Here is a 15,970-nt window from a genome sequence, read left to right as displayed (position 1 = left end):
TGTATTTTAAAAGAATGTATGATGTGTGAATGTATGAGGATCTGACAGTGGCAGTAATTCCTATATTTGCTCATGTGTTTCAAAGTTTTGCAATATCTTGGTAATGAATTTTCAGTTTATTCTATTTCCATAAAGTTATGCTCCCTATGTCTATTATAAGTACAGGAAAGTCAAACGTACCAGCGCGATGGTATTCAAATGCACAACGGTGTATAAGAAGTAAAAAAAAATTATATTTGCTCATATATTTTCAAGTTTTGCAATATCTTGGTAATGTTTTCTTCCATGTAGTCCATTTCCTTATGCTTCCTATGTCAGTTATAAGTGAAAAATGTAATGTACCAGTGCGATGGAAGATATTTGAAATGTTTCTGTTTTCACCCCTTCAGGTGACCGTGTGACCTCCCCCGCCCCCCCCCCCCAATCCCAGACGGTGTCCCGTGGGGGGACCGGATGCCCGTAGCTCTGCGGCGGGGGCGGCCTTGACCATGACCCGGCTGATGTTGGGTCGAACCCTGGAGCGGATCTGCAAGGCCGTCCTGCTGCTGTGCACGGTGCACTTCCTCATCATGATGATCCTCTACTTCGACGTGTACAGCCAGCGCTTCGACATCTTCAGCCGCTTCAACAACGGCCGCAACGCCTCGCGGGCGCACCACTACTACTACAACCTGTCCCGGCCCAACAGCACCTTCCCCAGCTACCTGGCCACCGCCGACCAGCTGCTGCCCAGCGGCCGGCCCGAGGCCAACCACACGCCCACCGCCAAGCCGGTGCCGCCCTGCCCCGAGTCGCCGCCCGGCCTGGGTAAGGTCGCGACCCCTGCCGCCGCCGCCGCTTTGCATCGTGGGTCGGGGCGCGTGGGAAAGACACGGAGAGGTAGCGGCGGGGTCACGCGCTCTTGAGTGCCGCGGTGCGCGCGGGAGAGGACGTCTGCCTCGGTACTTCGGCGGCGAGGCGGCGAGCAGATGTTTGAAGCCCTTGTCTGAATTAATAATGTACAGTTGGCCGCCCGTGTTGACGGTAAAAGCTGGTATTTATGGGCGCGGGAGAAGAGGCTAAGATTGATGCGGCTTCAGTGTTATTTTAGGTACTTTCAGGTACTTCACCCAAGGCGCTCCATGCCAGAGGCACAAAATGGCCAACAGCGTGCGGTGTTGATTGGACAGCACGGTGTACGGGAAGCGAAGCGTGTCTGTTGGGTGAGGGAAGCTGAAGGAAGCATTGCGCAGCGTTTAACCCCCGGTTTCGCTAACGTGGGGGGAAACTCTCTGCCTGGAGTAAAACCCTTCGTCAGCTGAAAGGCCGCGCTCGTTAATACAGCGGCCCCTCGAAGAGTTTCCTGTGTGTAATGAGACAGACCTCGTAATGAATGGTCTGTAATACAGTTTGATATGCCTGTGAGCAGCAGGCCTCTACCACCCGTGTCCTCCTAATGAGTTTTAAGCAGATGGCTTGTGGGAGCTTGCGTGCGGTCACACGCCGTCGTCTGACCCCGCTCCAGCGAGGTTTCCCCGGCTCGTTCGTCCGCGGGAGGCCCGTCAGCAGTTTTTTTTCCGGGAGAAGACGTGCGTCGTGCCTCAACCGCCGCTCTCTCCCAGGGTTCTGTCCTGTGGGGGAGCGTTTGATGGACAGGCCGCATAACGTCCTCGCAACACTGGTGCTTTTGTCAGATCGGTCGGTCCGGTGCGTGTGTGTGTGTATGTGTATGCGTGTGGAGGGCGGAAACCAGGGTCGCGCCTCATTATCTGCCTCCGTTGTTTGAAATTAACATAATATTGTCGGTTTCAGCATCTTTGAGCGCGCCGTTCTGGGCGTGCAGGGGAAGGAATGAGCCGTTGAATGTGTGCCTGCGGTGTGTGTGAGGAAGCTCGCAGCTCTAAACGGTGGCCCGGCTTGGAGCCGTTTGATTTGCGGCATGCGCACTGACAGCCCCGAACGAATGAATAAATGATGTGATATGGCTGTCAGTTTGTTTTTCGAGCCGCATTGTCCTGACTGTAAGATAAGCGCATCCCTGTAATTTGTAATGAAATGAAACGTCAGGTAGCCTTTATATTGGTCGATTGTGTTGATGAAGCTGTCATCATCAGAAGCGGAGCCCGCGTTTTTTTTTTTAAGCGAGGTGCGAATGCTTTCGGGATCACCGCCGGGATTTCGCGAGAGCGTTGACAATAGCGCAGCGGGACTGTGGTCTCGGGCGCAGGGTGAAATTCAGCGAAATGCCAAGCGAGTGGAGAATCGCGTCTGGGTTAAGCCAGAGCTTCGTCGGGAATCGGCGATGGTATTGAAGTCAAGCTGAAACGGAAGTTAGGGCAGTGCTTGCTTCCACGATATGACGCACACACGGGTGAAACTGGTCTTTCGGGGAATTTTTGAAGGGTGGGGAGTTGATTTGACTGACATCAAATGAGGAGGGGGACGTCAAATGAGGATGCGCGCCTATGTGTGAAAAGGATCTTGATTGGAGGGGAATGGAAAATCTACAGACGTTTGAGTGACATACACATGCAATTATACTCTTTAAGACATGTTTGTGTGGTTATGAAGAATTGACTAAATTGGGGGAAATGTTCATTTTGATTACAGCTTGTCTTTAATACCCGTCTGCTGTTGGGCCTCGCAACAGTTCTTAGGAAGAGAAGCACAGTTGGTTCAGTTGTAATTCTTAATTTGTAGGCGAGATACTGTTCCGTTTAAATGGTAATGTTTACAGTTGGATCAGTACGGCAAACAGCCACGTTAGTCATCTCTCTCTAAATATGGTAACTATTCAATGAGAGATTCACATCGCGCTTGGCTCCAGACAGAGAGAGGTGGAGGATGGGAGGAAGTCATTCATGTAGAGGAAGTGCCTTGAGCTGTTTGTCAGTGATACAACAGCCATGCCTGTGTCAGGCAGTCTGTTTGCTCACAGGTGCAGTGGAGGCCCGGGGGAGAGACCTGGGCCTCTATTAGATCTCTGCCCAGCAGATGGGTGCACGCAAGCAGGCACCACCGCACGACAACACCCTGCCCCAGGGAGGACACCTGACAGCCAGACAACTCGCTTCAGGAGGCTCAGGGAGGCAGAAATATTATAAAAAGCGGCTCAAAAAAAAAAAGATGGTGATTAAAATGCAGACGGGAGAAAAACCGACTGTAAAGCGACTAGGTTTGCTTCAGGTGTTTGTTGTGTGCTGCCGTCACAGATGTTGAGGCGGGCAGACGAGCGCGGGAATATCTTGTGCTAGGGTTATTAATGCTGTAGCGCTAGCTCCTTTATGTGTTGTTTGCCCATTGTTGAGTGCCGGGCTCACCTTGCCCGAGGTTATTGATCGCGTTTTACCTTTTTATTGTCTCCCCGCTGATGGATGGGACCGCCGCCGCCGTAAAGCAGGAGGTGTAACGGGCGCTAAATTTACGATCTCCCTTCCCTTTCCCCGCGCACGCGGGAGCCCTGTAAATCTGGGCGGAGGTGGCTTCCAGGGATCACCTGCATTCCCCATCCGATCCCCACCCCCCCCCATCTCGCAAACGCCCCCGCCCAGGACAGAGGGGCCTTGTCCCCCCTGCGCCCACAGCCAGCTGCGTCCTTTGAAACTCGGGCCAAGGGGGTGGAAGTGTTCCCGAGTGCTCCGATGAAAGTTAACAGCTCGGCCTCTTTTCCCTCATGCCAAAATGCAGAGGGGGGGGAGAGGGGGGTTGCACTGCCCGCCTCGCGAGTGTTTCCCCTGCAGTGTGCGCCCGTGAGCCCCTCAGCCGGTGCAGACCTGCGCACTCCCTAATTTGAGGTTTTAAATTAGATTTAAATCTGTTTCGGCCTACATGGTTTCGTCGGCTCGGAAAGCGCCATTGTCTTTTAGCTTCGAGTCGTGCCTGGGAAATCAAATCTGCGGTGATTCTCGGGCGAATTTACTAAACGCCCTGCCCATGTCAACCTCTTAGATTACCCCCGCTAGAAACAAATTCCAAGAAAGGCACCACTGGTAGAATAAATACAATTTGTATAATAAATGTACCAGTGCGCCCTTTGGACCAAAGTGGTCTTTGGAATATATTATCAAAAAGGAACAACTCGGGAGGGTTGATAGATAAAACAGAAGGGCCTGGGTTTTTCTGTAAGTAATTCCAAACTTTACCCGGGAGAGCTTCAACTGCAAAAGCACAAAAAGAACGGCAGCCTCTCTCTCTCTCTCTCTCTCTTTTTTTTTTAAAGGCGGTTTTTATTGCGAAACGGGATTCTTGTGAAGAGGCCCGTGTTGAGCCGTCGCGTTAAAATCTCCTTACCCGAAATGCGTACGATTCCCCGTCCTCCCCGCGCGATACGGGTCTCCCCCGCGCCGTGCGTCGGCGTGGTGACGCGCGGCAGAGCGGGCCCGTTATCGTCTCTGTCGCAGGGCCCGGTACCGAGCCTGCTGTTTTTATTCCTGCGAGGAATCGGGGAATTAGACGGACCGGGGAGCGGGGGAGACACGATCGCCATTAATTACCCGGCCTGCGCTTCGCCCGCTGTCAGACGCTCCGCTCTCTCTGCTGAAACGGAGAAGGGAGGGATACGCCCGCCGTGCCTTCGCTTTCCCTGGCTCAGATACGCTACGCCCGGTGTTCGTTTGCAGTTATTTTTGAGGACTGAAGTATCCTATCCTGAAAGTAGGAGTGTGCTAATCTTCTGGAGTTAAACAGTTTAAACCGTTCTGCATCCAGCCTGTCAATTAAGGAATATTTTTTTTCTCGTTTTCCTGATTTGGTATTGCATTGTGTTATTGGGGCCAGCAAACTGGTTGTTGTGAAACAAAACTTACGCTGCATTTAATATATTCAATATTTTGATATTGGTGAAACTGTCACATTATGAATATCAATATGAGCTTCGTATTGAAAAATATCAATATATCATAATATTGCTGGACCCTATTGTTCCATGTTAATGTTTCATTGTGTACACAAAGACTAATGAAACAAGAATCATTCCATGTTTCTGAGTTTGATTTGGACTGCCGTCTTTTCGCGCCAGTACTAGTGAAACGGATTAGAGTCATTGTTAAAACGACTATTACATTGCTCCGTCGAGAAGATGTTGCGCTGGTTGTGATTTTCAGACCGAGTTTAATGGTTGCTGTCATGCAATTCGAATCATTTTCTTTCCGCATGGATAAGTAAAAAAATTACTTTCATTATTCAATCAAACAAAGTGCTAAATGAACACATCCCCGGCCTTTGAAGTGATACTGTGAGCATGATTTTAATGAGTGGGGGAGAAGACCGAAGTGGAACATCTCTGGTGAATTTCATATTAAAGTGGTTCCCCTTCTGTTAAAACCGAATGCTGAGTGCATTTGATATTGAATGCCTTCTCTCTTTCTACAGCGGCTACATTCGCAAGCTTTAGGGACGAGGGCCTGCGTGCCTCTTTCCTTCTGTCTACAGTACCAAGAGCCAAGGGCATGTAGAAGACGCATCGCCTACATCAGTGTGCTCTAATCTGAAGGACAGAATGGTGCTGTGCTCTGCGTGAATGCCGGTTAAGAGGACGGAGCAGACCTCTGGAATGACGTAGCTGCCATTTCCTTACACCGCCGGGACCGAATGCCCCCGTACAGTTCCCCGCGCAGAACAGTGCTGTCCTCTTTACTTATTTATCCGGAAAGTTTGTCTTGTGTTACCTCCATGTTTTATTCAGTAGTTCGTCAGTATTAATGCGGGATCATTTTTTTGTGCGCGTGTGTGTGCGTGTGTGTGTTTATTCAGGCACCTTGTGGTCCTGGGCGATGTTATGTAAATGTGGGGTGGGGTGGGGGCGTATAAATAGCTCTGAATATCCCCCCCCACCCCCCCGCGTGGAGGCTCAACGCTGTGCAGACTCCCCCCTGGAGTCAGTGAATATTTACCGTGCCAAGCGTGCCTCCTACATGTGTGGGGGCTTCATCTTTTTTTAATGGGGTGCTTGTTTAGCCGGGCGGTGTGTGCCGGTGGGTGCCGCGCTAGGCTGTCCGAGCGAACGGCAGAAACGGGGTAGATTTCGGTTCAGAGTGACGGGGGGTTGGGATGGGGGATGGGGGTGGTGGGGGGAGAGGGTGCAGTGGCCTCTGACTAAGAGGGTTCAGATCGCCCCTTCAGGGGCGCACTCCGGTAACGAGAGCGGAAACGGGAGATGTTCATGGAGTTCATCCCTGTACATCAGGGTGTCCGGTGCAGGACCCTGTACAGTGACAGTGTACGGCCAGGGAAACTGGACTGGGTTCAGCCATTACGGCTCCAGCCTTTGGGACAGCCTGCCAGAGCCCCTGAGGGCTGCAGATTATGCGGCTGTTTTGAAGTTTTATCTGTGTTTCATCGTCTTATGTTATTTCAGTTATCTTATTTATCTATCTGTTTCTGTTTTATGATGTTTATATTGTTTATTGTGCTCAGCCTAACTTCTAATTTCCCCCTAACATGCACAAACTTGTTTTATGTTTAGCACTTTGAATTGCATTTTATGCATGAGTTGTGTGATATAAATAACGTTTGATTGATTGACCGATACCAGAAAATGTGCCTTTATTTTTTAAAGGAGGCCATTGTTTAACATTCAAGCGCGTCCGTGTCTGTGTTTGCTAACGTTAATCCTGTAGGGTTTGGAGGCCTTTCACTTGCCATCAATTTCTGCTAATTCAGTCCGGTCGATTTAAATTCCAGGTGCTGCTCCTTAAACAACCGCCGATAGAAATGTCTGCCCAAACCCATGTTCCTGAGATCGGCAGTGATATCAGTCTCGATCGAATAAAGACAGTAATTCCTGCCTCATAGCAGATATTTGACAGGCTTTCCGCACAACATGTTAGTGCTGGAAACACTGAAAAATACACTGGAAAATACACAATGGTAGAAATCTGCTAGTTGAGTCCTGGTGAGTTAATGTGTAATATGTGACCTCCCCCCCACCCAATTAGGCATGCCACTGTAGATGGGGGTGGTGGGGGTGGAGAATGTTATCAATGTTGCCGTGTCACTGTGGCAGTGTGATAGCTACGGCGTTGTTTCGAGGCCTCTTAGCGACGTGGTGTTTCATCAGAACGCCCCCCTCCCCCCCGCGCTGATGTGTGCGATCAAACGCCGTCGCGTTGCAGGAGGCCGCTCGCTGTTCGCCGTGAAGCGGCACGTTTGGGAGGGGGGGGGGGGTGCTGGGTCCTCCAGCATCCGTCAGAAAACACACCTTCTTCTTAACTCTTTTCCCAAGGTCTGTCCTTGCATTCTCAGAAAAAATGGTTCCACGGATAGGATTCCACAGAAGAACCCCGTCGAGTTAAAAGGGTTCTCTGTCAGGCGAAATGGCTCTTTGTCTGGGAGTTTTCACTCTTCACACCTTTGATAGAGGGTCCCGTAAAGAACTCCTCTATGGAATAAAGAACCCTTTTCGAACCCTTCTTTCTAGGAATATTGGTTTCAGCGTGCTTTACTGGAGGGGACGTAGTGGACAGGTTTAGCGCAAGAGGGGATGTCTAATGAATTAATACTCACTGTAATATATATTTAATGTAGAATATGAAACATGCAGTTGAGGAGAGGGTCTCAGGACATGAATTTCAGCTGGTCAGTTTAGAAGGGCACTGATATGCATTCATATGTGTGGCCTTTGCTAATTTTTAAGCTGTTAATGGGCCAATGTGAGCTCATTGGCTGACTCCAATCGTTCCATCTTGATCGGTCAACTTCTGCAGGAGCCTTTGGGTTTTTATTTTTGCAGAAATTAACAGCTTTCTTTCTGATTCTCCATTTTGAATGTTGCAAGTAAAACGAGCCTCCTCAGGGAACATCTCGTTAGCTTACATGATAATGCTGAGTGAGAGGTGTGGCTAATTTAATACGGCTGTACATCGCTTACTATGGAAAGGCGCAGCGTCACACAAAACAAACACAGTGCCTTGGGTTCTTGCTGCTTTCATTTTACATTTGCAAAATAAATTAAGAAAAGTCCAAATTCTAAATTGAAACATAATTATTCAATTTAAAAAATAAACCACCCTCAATTTTATTTCTTGTCATGGTCTGTGAACAGTGAGAAAAATCACTGCCACGCCAAAACAAAAGGTAATAACCGTAATCGTACATGCTTTTTGGTATATTTAAGAATTCCGGGATGATTATATACAGCATAAAGCAAATTATGAAACCAACACTGACAAGAAAAATCCTGCTTTAATTTAATTAGGATGTGTTGACTGGCATCCACATATCCTTGTTTAGATAGCACATTTGTATGCCTCTCTGGCATTCATTAGTATGCATAACAATTCAGTGCATATTACAATATTGATTGCATAATTTGAGCTGATTGTTTTGTAGATCAGTGGTTAACAAACTTTCTGTGCCCAGGACACATTTAATAAACAGATGCCTTTGCCTGTGATGAACGACCTTATTTAAAAAAGCAGGCTCATATACTGCATGTTCAAATGTGCAATTAAACCATTTTAACTTATGTCAAATCTACTATATGTATAGCCCAGCTAGTGCAGTGTTTCATTCCAGTGAGTGTCGATGGAGAGTATTTTCTGTAACTTAGATTTTTTATTAATATTCAGCTCACACCCCACCTCAAGGTCTTTTTACTCTGGCGTTTGGACCCCGCTGACCTGGAGAGTGAGCTCAGAAGAAAATATTTCTGTACAAGCCGCCTTCCTTCTGACTATCCGTTGCCAAACAACCTTTGTGTGGAAATCGAGCATTGCTGGACAGTAGCTATAAAATAAACTGCTGTCGCGGCCAACTGTCATCTGCATTTGAATGTGCGTGTGGAAGAGTGTGCGTGACCTGTGACTGTGCTTTGATCCGCGCTTCTGCTGCGGTCGTCACCATTTCCCGCCGGCGGCGGCTTTGCACGGTGGATGTTCCCATCTCTGCCCCGTGATTGGCCGACATAAACAAAGGCCGTGTTTTAAAAGAAGGATACACTGCAGTTAAAACAGAGATACATAAACTTTCAACTGGGTCTGGGTCTGCCAGTTACTTCAATTTATGGCCCTAGACCCTGTTGAGTGTTGTTCTTCGGTCCACCGGCTGAGCCGGGCAGCCGTCGTGCTGGAGGACCGGCGTTTGGAGCCGGTGAAGGCAGGCCGCATGCGGCTAATGAGCAGAGGGTGAGCGTGGGCGATGTCATGGCCAATTACTCTGTGCCCTGCAAGGTTGCTGGCCACAGTCACCAGATTCAGCTCCAGCCTGTGGACCTGCCCCTCCCTGAACAACGGGGCGTTTCTTCAACCGGATCCGCTACCCGATGCACACCTTGGGCACTATCCTTAATGAACATTTAAAAATGTATTCTTGTGTCTAATTAATGGAATACTGCAAATAAAAATGATATATATATATATAGTATGTTAATGAAAGTGTAATAATATATACTATAAGTGTATAATGAAGTATACTTCATTATACACTTATAGTATATATTATTAAAGAAAGAATACCAGGGCTGTATGCTAGAGCTCATTGAGATGCTAATTAGTAGAATCAGCTGTGCCAAATTACAGTTGAAATGGAAACCAGCAGGACTGTAGATCTCCGGGAAAAGGGTTGGGCAGCCCTGATTTACACCGATGTACACTGCCTTGCAGCTTGTCCGCGCTGCCAAAAAAGTAACATTGTGGATGTAGTGAAATTCAGGAGAGAGGGAATCGAATAGAAGGGATTTCATCATTTTATCTTCACTGTCTTCTATCAGATGAAATATTTCTTGGCTTTGTTACAGGCGATAAGCTCAGTATACCCATTACATGACCTAAATGGCAAAGGGCATTTTTTTTAAAAGAGAGTCTTATTTGGTCACAATGCAGGACTTTTTCTTGGAGAAAGCAATTCCTTTGTGGGTTACCTGGCTGGGTTAATGTTGGTACTGTGTGGTCAGCCAAACACTGTTCTTCAGTTTAGTATTGGATTTACTGAGAATTTGACATTTTTGTGGAGCCAAAGGTTAAATAATCCACTAAAATTTGTCCTCGTATAACACCACAGTTTAACTTCCTCAGTTGAGTATGATTAACAGACGGAAGAACAGAACAGAAGTGGCCCTTGGTGGAAAGCTAGCAGCGATGACGTAAACGGGGAGAAATATGACACTGTGAATGCACAGTTCATCACCCGCGGAGCTCTGCATTCCGTTCGATAACCTTTCTTTCCGTTCATGGGCAGAGCGAGGGGGAGTGCCTCAATTATCTGCTCGGAACATTCAAAATAACGGCAACGGCAGGGAAATGCGCCGGACGCGGTAATGCCCGTCTTAACCGCGTTTAGACGAGGCTGCTTCCTCTGCTGCCGTTCTGTTTATTCAAAGGAGGATCTTGTTTTTATCAGCCGCCCGCCCGCTTCGACGCCCTCAAGGATTTTCCGGATGTATTTTTTCCACATACTTAATGGGGGAGCGGTATTAAGATTGTCACATCGGGTCAGTGTCTGCGTGCGGACACAGAATCGATGAAATTCCAAAAACCCAGCTCTGGGAGCTCGGCAGAAACTTAAGCCTGATTGTAAATTGCATCTTAGGCGGCCATTAAGATGTCCTTGCCTTAACCAGACAAACATAGAGCTTCCTAACATAATAAACAACAAAACGGAAACATGATATGAGCTGCAGTAAGAGGATTAAGGAGATGTTTTCTCTCACTATCCTCTCTTTGATACAGGAACTATAACGGGCTTGGGATTGGAGTTGCCTTGGAGATACGAGTGTAGTTTCTTTGTGTGTTCGGATTTGGCACAAAATAGAATAGAATAGGAAGTCATTTATTAATCCCCATAGGGGAAATTTTCTTTCAACCTGTAGCAAACTTCTAGGCTCATTATATGCACGTTATTTATGTGTATATAGAAATGCACATCTATTTTTACGATAAATAGTTGGCAGGAATATTAAAATGAAGGGGGAAAAAAATATGTTTCAAAATGCAGAATGGAGTAGGATGGAGAGTGTTTATTTAATTGAAAATCATATCTCCCGTGGGAACATTTTAAAGTGAATGGTCAGCTTGACCCCTAAATCTAGTGTACAAGGAAATCTCCAGAGACTCTTCTCTACATTACACTTAAATTGGCTCTGCCATACAGGTAGGTACACTTATGTTGTTAGCTTAGCGTTAGTGCTAGAAATTGGATGGAGTAATGTACAGTCTACAAGTGGTGGAGCAGTCAGGGAATACTCAAAAAGCCGTGTTCTCCTAGCAGGCCAACAACCCAGCTGCCTTTGATCATCCTAAAAAAACGAGAGCTGCCGCCATTTGTTCTTGTTACCGTTGTCGTGCCCTCCATGTTTGATCACCTCTGTTCCCAAGAACGGCGTTCGCACGCCCAGATGATTTGTAATTTCGGGAACGAGAGTACGAAACAGCTGTTTGCAAATGTGAAGTAACTTGTGAAAAATCTTTGATTTAGCGCTGCGATAAGTGAGCTTCTGAAGGCAGGCTATGCCTGAGAAGCCCGGGACATTTAGTACGCTGACCTATTGCTAAATAATGCTCATGCCCACGTCTGTGATTGACGAGGGAGTGGACAAATCGTATCGTAGTCACTGCTGTAATTATCTCGGACATATTTCCCGGGGAAAGGTCAGACGTGGTCGGCCATATCTGCTCCTGAGATTAATTGTCATTGTTCTTAGAGAAGCTTATCACAGACAGTGTATTTCTCTCCTGCTATTGATTGATTTGGGGGGGATTTAAGTATTATTACTATTATAAGTTTTGTGATGTAGGCAGCGTGTGACCGTATGATTCACAGGAATCGTTTTACGGCTCTGTACATTGCATTCAATGAGTTTCTGTGTGTGTGTGTGTGTGTGCGTGCCCAGGTTGTTTTTATGTTTAGGAGTGTGTATATGTAACTAAAGTACCTAATTTAAAGGTAAAAAAATTAATTTTAAGTTTTTGTTCACATACCTGTGTGTCTTACATGTCTTAATTTCTTATTACAAATCCACATATGTGCGTGTGTGTGCGCGCGTGTGTGTGTTCCTTCTTATTTTTCTGCATCCCTGCCTGCTAAGTGCAGCAGAATAATCCATGATCCTTAACCCATTTCTCTGATCCGCGTACGGTTACTAGGGGACTGTCACGAGATCATGTGACCCGTTGCCCCTTCTGAAAACAGCACTATGTCGTCATCACCCACCCTGCCTCAAAGCGGTTGATTTAGGCGCAGCTCAATCAGGAATGACTCTGTCTACGCGCTGGGGCAACCTCATTTGTAAAGCATAATGCCCCTTGTAATAAGCCAAACCATGCAAGGCAGGCAAGCCCGAGTCTCTCCCGGCCAGCCGTGCCGTACTTTGCAGAGGCAGCCTTCAATTCGCCGCGACATCCAATGGAATTTTAAATCGACGAATCAATGCTGTCAACAAGACGCATTTGCTCCCCGCCGCGTCCGTTTATTAATTTATTTATTTATCTTCGTGGGAGCATTGAAACTTAATGCATGGCAAACGAGCAGCACAGCACCGTGTACCGTACGAGGCTCTGAAAAGCAGGGGAGTGGAAAGGAGGCTGTTGAAGCCGTTCGCTCTCTCCCAGTCGGGTTGTTAAGGAAAACGGCGGTTCTGTTTGCGCGCGGCACTTTCGCATTCCGGTCTCGATCCTCTGATAGAGGTGCCGCCGAGGATTGCTTCCAAGGGCAAAAAAAGTATCTCCTCCCCACGATGGAAAAAAGACTTTATTTATCACACCTGCCACGTAAAATTGGAAATTGGTCGAGTGGGGAAGGGGCAGACAGTGGGATGGATTCAGCTACAGGAAGTGGGTAATGGGTGACACAAACAAAAGAGCTGCGGATGGCTTCTAGAAGGTTCTCTTATTGTTACTTTTGTAGCATCTGCTAATCACTGTTTCTTTTTGACTTTTCTGTACATCTGCCCATTTTAAAGGAGGTAGCCTATGCCAACTGCTTTCTGGAGCAGTTTTCTTAAAGCCGAGGTCAGTGCATTCCAATTGGGCAGCAGAACCTGACCGCGATTTCCCAGCAGCCTTCTGGGGCAGCCTTCTCAATGCGTGGGGTCAGGGCCTGCATTTCAAGTGTCAACCAGAACACTATTATAAACGAGGATGAACAAATAAACTAATGGCAAAACTTCACCACGCGTTTAGTACCTATCATCCTGCTGCATCTTATGATCACCATTGAGAGGCTACACGCAAGACAGTCGTTTACTAATTGACTTCGGAGAAAATAACCGCATCATCACAAATGGACGTCAGAAAAATGGGTGACTGTTTGCAGGATTCCTCTCTCCGTGCCTTTCGGGTTTCTGTCAGAGGAATTAACGATCACCTTTTCTGAGGGAAACCAGACACTGCATGAAAAGGAGCGTGCGCCAGCAAGAAGAGCATTTTCTCCCCTCCCCCCCCTGTGCCAAATTGCATTTGCATCTTGCACAGCGGTGATTATCGCATTAGAAGTCATGTTCCCCCTGGCCATTACTTGCTTACAATGGAGGTTGCGGGAAGGGAATAGGATCGTCACCGCGGTAATGGGATGAAGCCCGGACGCATCCCTGCGGTGGCTGATTGTCCCTCCAGGTCGAGGGGGAACATTTAGAGGGTCACCTGGTGCAGGGCTGATGGGAGTCCAGTGCTTGGGGTGAGGCTCATGAAGACGCACTCTGGAATGCATTATTCATCCGGAAGATATCTCCATTTCTGATAAAATGTGAAGTTTTCTGTTTATAAATAGTAGTGTATAATCAGATAGATGCAAAAGATTGTTTACAATAGCGATGGGGGTTAGAGACTGACATAAGCGGCAAGAAAGGGCTCCCTTGAAAGACGACCAAATATAACTGCCTTACACTAAACCTTATGAATAGGGTCAGTAATGAAGTGGAAGAATGAGATTATTCAAGGTTTTTGACCTGGCTCAACTCAGCCACCGTGACATTGACGTTGCCCTCTCCAAAATGAAAATATTGTGAAGATTATATTAGCAGACCTATTTAGAGTAGGCCTTCATTATTAACCTCTTAGAAAAAGTCAAACCTGCCAATAAAAGATGTTTATTTTGTGCGTGTTAATTTAACTCGATATACGTGTCTCTGTCTGTCTTGGGTATTTACACTTAATAAATGAGAAGGCATTTCCTCTGCAAATCTTCAAAAATGCATTATAATAGAGACTCTCAAAATGAGTGTATTCATATTAAAGTGAGGAAAAGGAATAAATCACATTTCTAATAATGATATTTAAGGAGTTATCGATGTGTTGCTTCGCAGTTTCTCTCCCATGGCAGTTCTCGTCTGTTGCAAACCCAGAATCTTCTGAAGCTAAAAAACATTAATAGGCTTTGTAATTCTTTGTGATGGGCTTCAGAAACATCCAAAGCAGAATTCTGTTGTCGGAGTCAGTTCCCTTGTGTTTAGAGAGAGTATGACTCCCAGAATTTGTATCATATTTCAAATTAGAAGCATCTAATGTGCAGACACATACCTTTCACAGCACATTTCCTGAAGTATTATAATACATTTGTCTAGTATCTGTGCCTATGTTTGACTGTTATAAATGTGCGATGATGTAGTGTCCTCCTTTTACCTTTTCAAGCTGTCGATGTTCTGCCAAAATAGTTTTTTTAAGAGGCTGGCAGCTGGCATGGGATTAGGTATCTGCATTTTGAAATAACCTCTTGTAATGAGGAGAAATCAGATTAGGCAATAAGATTAGGGAAACTCAAACCCTGGCAGACCTATTTTAATTAGTGAATTTGTTTAATCAAAGGCTGGTACAGTATGTTAACAGTCAGATGCTGTTGTCCTTGGTGGTCAAACAGTAGGTTGTTCTGGGGTTCTTTGGCACTTGGGGAGTCAAGGCACTAAACGGTCATTCACTGCAGATATGTGATTGCATGTCATTGCAAGCTATGGGAAGGTGTTTTTTTTCGTTATCTACGCTATGTTACGGTTATGATCTTATGGTGTCTTATTACACTTTTTTTCCACATACTTTTGCTGCTTGGTCTTTCCTGAGCAACTTTTTGTCACTCCCATGAAGTGCAGAACCTTTTTCTCTCTAAAATCGCATTAAAAGGGACTCCAGGTCTGTTCTTAGAGATCTCTTGACTGTGAATTTAACAGTTTTTTTTCACCCAACAACGCGACAACCGTTCCGCAGGCCTTCACCGTGACGACGCTTTCGGTGAGCTGAGGTGTGAAGAAGGTTCAGCTCCTGTTTCAGACTGGTTTTTTGAAACGCTTGAGAAGTGCTGCATTGTAATTCTGCCCTGTGGAGTAGCTTTTTGGGAGTTCTCTTTTGTAGAGGCCGAGAGATATTCTTGTTAGTTGGATGCTTGCAGCTCTCCTGGTACTGACATCTTTTCCAAGCACTTTTGGCTGGGCCTGCCAGGAGCCCCATTGCCACCCTCCGCAGTCTCGTCTCGTTTTTTTATTAGATTAGATTACATTACATTAATGGCATTTTGGCAGACGCTCTTATCCAGAGCGATGTACAGTTGATTAGACTAATCCTCCCCTGGGGCAATGCAGGGTTAAGGGCTGTGGGGATCTTATTGTGGCTACACCGGGGATCGGACCACCGACCTTGTGGATCCCAGTCACGTACCTTAACCACTACGCTATAGGTCGATGCACATTGAGAACATTACTGTAAATGTGGCAAAGTTAGCCAGGTAGGCTAATTTTCGCCTGGGCTACATGTCTTCGGATTTGGATTTCGCCGTGGCTTGTATGGTAACGAGGCTTCTCGCTTCTCGAAAAAAACCCGAACCGCTGAAATGAATCCCGATTTTTCTGTTTATATTTTACCCTTTATTGCATTTCTGACACTGCCACTCAATTCCTCATCAGGCAGGGACGTTGCCCGCCGCGCGTCTGCATCACACGGCTCATTTGTCTCCGCCTCAGACATCGTGCTCCAGTAATTCCCTCCAATGACTCCGCCGTCTTTGTGTTCTACTGCACAGAACACGGCTGAGCTTTACAAAGTTTTTTAGTTTTTTAGTTTTTTCAATTTTTGTAGTG

The 15,970-nt window shown here is 46.6% G+C and overlaps 1 protein-coding gene across 1 annotated transcript in view; it reads left to right on the top strand.

Annotated features, from left to right (window-relative positions):
- The first annotated feature begins 476 nt into the window (after positions 1-476).
- The window catches only part of b4galt2 (UDP-Gal:betaGlcNAc beta 1,4- galactosyltransferase, polypeptide 2), a 102,632-nt gene continuing 87,138 nt past the window's right edge, over positions 477-15,970 (top strand). The window contains exon 1 of the mRNA XM_061243232.1: positions 477-807. Within this exon, the coding sequence (XP_061099216.1) occupies positions 489-807 (319 nt within the window). The 5' untranslated portion in view covers positions 477-488. The remainder of the gene's footprint in view (positions 808-15,970) is intronic.

The sequence above is a fragment of the Conger conger genome, chromosome 5, assembly GCF_963514075.1.
Source record: "Conger conger chromosome 5, fConCon1.1, whole genome shotgun sequence".
Taxonomy (NCBI): domain Eukaryota; kingdom Metazoa; phylum Chordata; class Actinopteri; order Anguilliformes; family Congridae; genus Conger; species Conger conger.
The sequence above is the reverse complement of the archived record's forward strand: the minus strand, read 5'-3'. Positions and strand labels throughout refer to the sequence as shown.